A 6,644-nucleotide genomic window follows, 5' to 3' on the forward strand; every position below is an offset into this window, starting at 1 on the left:
TCAACGTTAAATAAAAAATACTTGTTTATTCACAATTCTGTAAGGAGTAAACTTGGACTTGCTGTTTTTACAGAAATTTATTAATTTGCACAGATTTATGTTTTGCTAATAGCTTCAATTGGGATGCAAATATTTTTTAATTGTTTATAAATAATTCCTCAAAAATAATCTCAGAGCATGCATGTTGATTGTGACAGTGTTCCAAACATCAAGTACAGTTGCATAGTTCCTGTGCTAAAATTTCCAATTTGCTTCTGAATGGATTATTTTACTCTGCGACAGTTTTGAACTTCATCCATGTAGTCATTTGCATTTAAATGGAAAGTTGTTGAATTGGCATTGTATTCTTGTCGTTAGTGGGAACAAAGAGTCTTAACTGGAGGCCCACCAGATGTGAGAACAAATCCAATTTCTGAGAGCTATAACTTTGCTGAGGAAAAACACCTGCTATTGCAAAAACACATGATTAGTATAGCAGCTTTAAAAGCCAGGGAAACCCACCATTGTCTGCACATTTAGTTTGCAATTTAAAAAAAAGTTGTGTAGTGGAGCTTCTTGTGAATCTACAATTAGTCTGAAGAAGTGTCCCAACCTAAAACATCATCTGTCCATGTTCTCCTAGGTTGCTGCCTGCCTCGCTGAGTTACTCCAGCACTTTGTGTCCTTTTTTGTAGGCCAGCATCTGGAGTTTCTTGTTTGTACATTTCACAGACGATAGACACAAAACGCTGGAGTAACTCAGTGGGACAAGCAGCATCTCTGTAGAGAAGGAATGGGTGATGTTTCCGATCGAGACCCTTTTCCAGACTAAGAGTTAGGGGGGAAGGTAAACTAGAGATATGGAAAGAGAATGTAAGGAGTGAAAGACAGATCAAAGCAGACGATGATCATGGAAATGTTAGCTGACGGGAATAAGAATATGGCATAAGAACAGTAAAATGAATGAGGAGGTCAGTGAAACTTGCTGGTGAACGGGGGGGGGGGGGAGAGGAAAAGCAAGGCTTACTTGAAGTTAGAGAAATCAATACTTGTACTGAGTTGTAGACTCAGTACGAGTATTGCAGGTGCTGTTCCTCCAATTTGCGTTTGGCCTCGCTCTGACAGTGGAGGAGACCCAGGACAGAAAGGTCAGTATTGGCGGGTAAGTTAAAGTAAGGTCGCATTGATCCAGACGGGCATTTGACAGCTCCTTCGTAGTGTTGATATGCTCCAGAATATCACTGTCCCCTCCCCTGAACTCCCTAGCTTCCATGCCCTTCGCCAGAGTAAATACAGATGAGAAATATTCACTTAAGACCTTGTCCATTATCTGTGGGCACCACACGTCTATGACCATTACACCCCAGTTGATCCCTTAACATTAATGTCGGCTCAATACTAGGGAAGTGGTAAAGGCAGATCCTTGGCATACTTACTGAACTTCTGCACCAAGATAATTCTTGCCCTGTCTAACCTGTGCCCATTGGCAGTGCTTTGTTAGTTGCCTCCCATATCGCTCGGGTTTGATGCAGTAAGTTCATTCATTGTTCAGCATTGAAAAATATTTACATCGTGCAATATAAATTTGTGGTGTTAAATAGAAATAATTCTGTTGCTTTTTATTGTAGGTACAGGAAGTGGTTCTCTTTCCCATGCAATCATTCGGACAATTGCACCAACAGGACAGCTATATACTGTGGAATTTCATAAACAGCGAGCTGAGAAAGCTGAAGAGGAGTTCTGTGATCACAAGGTAGATCATTTGGTCACGGTCAAAACGCAAGATGTTTGTAAAGAAGGCTTTGGAGTAACCAATATTGCGGACGCAGTTTTCCTGGATATTCCATCTCCTTGGGAGGCTGTTAAATATGCAAAAACTGCCCTGAAAATAGAAGGTAAGAGAACAGAACCAAAATTAGAACTCTCAGAATTATGATTTCACAATAATATTGATGCAGTCCTATTAACGTTAAGGAAGCCACAGCTGAGGAGAGAGGTTATATTGAAATCAAAGCAAATGGTAACAAGCCATTCACAAGAGTGAAAGAAGAAATGGAAGCTACAACTGGCTTAGATCTAAAAATCACTTGCATGAACTTGCTAGTTGCAAGAAGATTGTTTGTGATTAACGGAATTATATAAATGGAGTTCCATTCAGCTGAAATTCTTTAAATATTGTTAACTTGATTCAAAAGGTAGTTTCCATAAATAGGCAGGAGCGAACATGGAATAAATCTTACGCTTCAGCCAAGTGACTGAAATGTGAAATGAAGTTGTCTAAACACATTTTGCTCATGATCCATGCCTGACTGGGTTCATATTCATGTTATTGAATCAGAATTAGGCCATTTGGCCACAAGTCCACAGATTCACCACCCCCTGAACAAAGAAATTACTCCTTATCTCCTTTCTAAAGATGCATTATTTTATTCTGAGGCTATGGCCTCTGGTCCAAGACTCTCCCAATAGTGGAAACATCCTCTCCACATTCATTCAATCCAAGCCTTTCACTGTGTGTTATTCCAGACCTTTACCTACCTAAGGATTGAACATTCATCTTAACAGAACACTGCACTTTTGTGTCTACTTTAGTATCCGTCTGCGTTCGCCATGGAGCTGGTATTGATGCAGAGAATTATACAATTCATATATTTCCCGGATCTCCAATCTCTAAATTCCTTTTTCCCATTGTAATCACCCTCATGTATCTGTGATTGCACGTGTCTCAATTTAATTTTAAAATATAATCTGTGCAAATTAAAGATGTCCTTGCCATCTCACAATGTTCATGGTGGAGGTCTTAGAACTTTATGAAGACTCTTTAGTCTCCATAGTGGGGACACCCTCCCCCAATGTGGTATTCCTTGACGAAATGTGATACAATGAGCAGATGTAACCGGTGTAACTCAGCAGGTCGGGCATGGATAGGTGACGTTTTGGGTCGGTTTCAACCGTCTGCTTCTCAAACAAAAACCCTTGCCTGTGTCCACCTATTACCTACCACACTTTGTCCTGCTTTTCCAGTCTCCCAGCTCTCTCTTTTTCCCCTCCCTGCCCGCCCCCCCACCCGGGGGGGGGGGACAGAGCGGGAACACAAACATAACACAATCATTCTTAGTTTAGTTTAGAGATACAGCGTGGAAACAGGCCCTTTCGGCCCAACGGGTCCGCGCCGACCAATGATCCTCGCACATTAACACGATCCTATACCCACGAGGGACAATTTTTACATTTACCAAACCAATTGACTTACATACCTGTACGTCTTTTGGAGTACAGGTATGTAGGTTTCTGAAGAAGGGCCCTGATCCAAAATGTCACCTGTCCATGTCCACGATAGAGGCTGCCTGACTTGAGTTACTCTTTGTGTCCTTTTAGGTGAACAAAGATCTATCCAGTTACTATGAAATGAAAAGCAGGATTATAGAATAATTGTAAACATCTGACAATTGATAAACTGTAAAACAAACAAAAACTTTGGAAATCCTATAAAGCGATTCAAAAGGTTGAAGAATCCTTTCTGCTTTTGAATTTGAAAATATGGAATGTAAAGGCTCAATTGCAGCTAGCAATGTATTTCAGTCTGAAGAAGGGTTTCGGCCCGAAACGTTGCCTATTTCCTTCGCTCCATAAATGCTGCTGCACCCGCTGAGTTTCTCCAGCATTTTTGTGTACCATGTATTTCCTAAAGTTCCATTAGGCTGGATAAATTGCAGATTTTGAAACGTTAATAATCTGAGGTAGTTCCATTGCAGAAATAAATATTTTAAAGTAATAAACCTTGTCCATCTGTCTTTTGAAATTTGCCTGCTTTGCAGCACTGCAGGTTAGTGAAATTGAGTAAACAATTCGCAGGGAATTTGAGTCACGAGCCGAGGATTTGCAGCTTGTACTGTTCTTGCTGCTAATCCTTGATCTGATTTGATTGGTCTTTGTGAGTAATCTCCCTTCATCACTCACCCTGAAAGGTTGTGTTATGGATGAACAAAGACAAAATTTAGATCTGCATTTAATAGAAGTCATTGAAGCTTTCTATCGAGGCTTATTGTTGTAATTAGTGTTTTCCCTTTACTTAATGATCTATTAGTTCAAAAATGAAACCAATATATAGAAATTTTAGAAATAAGCATTACGCTGAATGTTTATTTCACTAATCGTTAACAAGGGGAGAGATAATCTTTTTATCATACTGACCATATTGCATGTTGGATTAGAACATAGAAGGTCACAAGGTGCTGAGTAACTGAGCGCATCAGGCAGCATTCCCAGAGAACACGGATAGGTGATGTTTCCTTGGTCCACAATGTCTGTGCCACACTTGATGTCAAGACCAACTCATATCTGCTTTATTATTGCATAGAGAAACAAATTGGAAACATTTTGAGAATTTTGAGAATAGCAGATAACAGGTATGTCCCACAAATAGGCGGGAACATTTATTGCTCACCATATCTTGAACAATATTTCATTGTCAGTTGTTATGTACACAATTTAAGTCCAAGAATTAACTGATGTGGACACATTTAGAATGTGAGGTTATCCATGCTAGAATGGAAACACACAAGGATTGTAATAGGGATCCATACGTGCACATGGACACCCAAATCATTTTGCTACAGCTCTAAAACAAACTGATTTGGGTGCCCATATGTACGTATTAAAAGTTGGAATTTGTCCTTTAACTCTATTATTGTACTACAAAAATACTCTTTGTCTACATCCTTAGTTCGCTCTAATCTGAAGTACTGCGTTATTTTTTAATGCAAATAATATTTTAGATCTAATGGTCTTGATTTTCCTACCGACTACAAAAAAGTTGTCTTGTTTGTTTTCCGAAAGCCGTTTAGGAGAAACTGCCATTGTAAACCCCATTCCATTGATAATGGTGGATTTGACATGCCAATGCATCTTGTATTCTTTATTTATGGAGTGGGCTAGAAATAAAAAAATAATGAAAGGCACATCCCAAAGCTTTTCAGATTCAGTATTCAATCGCTCTGCTATATACAGTATTGGCAATTTCATTTTCTCCTAGTCCTGATTGATTGTTTGATTTGAAAGATACGGCATGGAAACAGGCCTTTCGGCCTACTGAGTCCATGCCGGCCATTGATCACCCATTCATACTAGTTCTATGTTATCCCACTTTTGTATCCACTCCATACACACTTTTACAGAGGCCAATTTACCTCCAAATCCACATATCTTTGGGATGTGGGAGGAACCCCACACGATCACAGGGAGAACATGCAAACTTGACTGCCAAAATGTCTCGATCCAAAATGGCAAGTTACACCTTTGCCTCGACAGATACTGCTTAACTGCTGTATTCTTCCAGTTTTTTTGTTCCAGAAGCTCGGTAGGCATACAATCTACAAAACTGCTTTGATTTCCAAAGGATTCAATTACATTCACAACTGGATTACACCATGTTCTATGGAGTCTTGGGTTGAGGGACAGGGGATTGGTGGAGGAGTTGGGAGAGGGATCTTTGGTGGGGATGTGGGTTTTTTTTGGGGAAGATGTAGAATCCTGCTTACAATTATCTTGTACAATGATTTAGTATGATTTAATGCTTTGAAAGGATGAGAGATGGAAACTTGGATTAAAAGCAAATACGTTGGTGTGTATTAGAGAGAGAGAGAGAGAGAGAGTTTTAAAAGAATGACAGCCAAGAGAAAGTAATTTTGTTTGCAATGGGCAAAATAAACATGCTGCGTTTTAATGATTTTATCTTTTTTTATCTCCTTGCAGGTGGAAGGATCTGTTCTTTTTCTCCCTGCATTGAACAAGTGCAACGCACCTGCCTTGCTATGACTGAGGAAGGATTTATTGATATCAGTACGTTTGAGATTCTCCTCCGAGTGTATGATGTAAGGACTGTGAGCCTGCAGCTCCCTGACTTTGGTGCAGCAGATAAAAATAACCAGGACACACCAGCTGATACTGTGAGCCAATCAAAGAGAAAGTGGTGCACTGATTCTCAACAGGGAACTACCCAGTTTAAAAGTGGGGCACCTCTAAGAGAGATGGCAGGTCATACTGGATATCTGACCTTCGCTACTAAATCCCTCTCCTAGCGACAAAGAAATGTTAATTGTGAGCAATTTTTTTTTCTTGTCAATAAAGGTACAATTTAGAATCTAATTCCACGGATGACATGGAATGAGTTCTGTGAATGCTTGCCAAGAATGATGACAAATGCTTAACATTTTACTTTTGCAGAAAGTATAGCTTACTGTGAAAGAAATAGTATACATCTCAATGCAAATTCAGTACATGGGCTGTAAATGGAATGAGCCTGTGGGATCTAAACCACATAAATTCCATGTGGGCATGCTGTGTTGACCTTCTTTCATCTGTCCCTTGTTCCTTTTAGTTTAATTGACTTTCTAATAAATATTTTATATGCAGAAGAATATTGAGTGACTTGAGTTTATACTAAAGTTTGGAAATATTGTTACATCTACGCCACGGAGACGCAGCGGCAGAGTTGCTGCCTTCCAGCGCCAGAGACCTGGGTTTGATTCTGACAACGGTTGCTGCCCGTATGGAGTTTGTACACTCTCCCCGTGACTTGTGTTGGTTTTCTCCAAGTGCTCTGGTTTCCTCCCACACTCCAAAGACGTGGAGCTTTGTGGGCTAATTGACTTGGTAAAATTGTG

At 39.9% G+C, this 6,644-nt stretch overlaps 1 protein-coding gene across 2 annotated transcripts in view; it reads left to right on the forward strand.

Annotated features, from left to right (window-relative positions):
* trmt61a (tRNA methyltransferase 61A) overlaps positions 1-6,398 on the forward strand; it is a 41,938-nt gene extending 35,540 nt beyond the window's left edge. For both annotated transcript variants that reach the window (XM_055640598.1, XM_055640597.1), the window contains exons 3-4: positions 1,608-1,874; positions 5,734-6,398. In XM_055640598.1, the coding sequence (XP_055496573.1) occupies positions 1,608-1,874; positions 5,734-6,059 (593 nt within the window). In that variant the 3' untranslated portion in view covers positions 6,060-6,398. The remainder of the gene's footprint in view (positions 1-1,607; positions 1,875-5,733) is intronic.
* The last annotated feature ends 246 nt before the right edge of the window (positions 6,399-6,644 follow it).

This window comes from Leucoraja erinacea, chromosome 9, assembly GCF_028641065.1.
Source record: "Leucoraja erinacea ecotype New England chromosome 9, Leri_hhj_1, whole genome shotgun sequence".
In the NCBI taxonomy this organism is placed as follows: Eukaryota; Metazoa; Chordata; class Chondrichthyes; order Rajiformes; family Rajidae; genus Leucoraja; species Leucoraja erinaceus.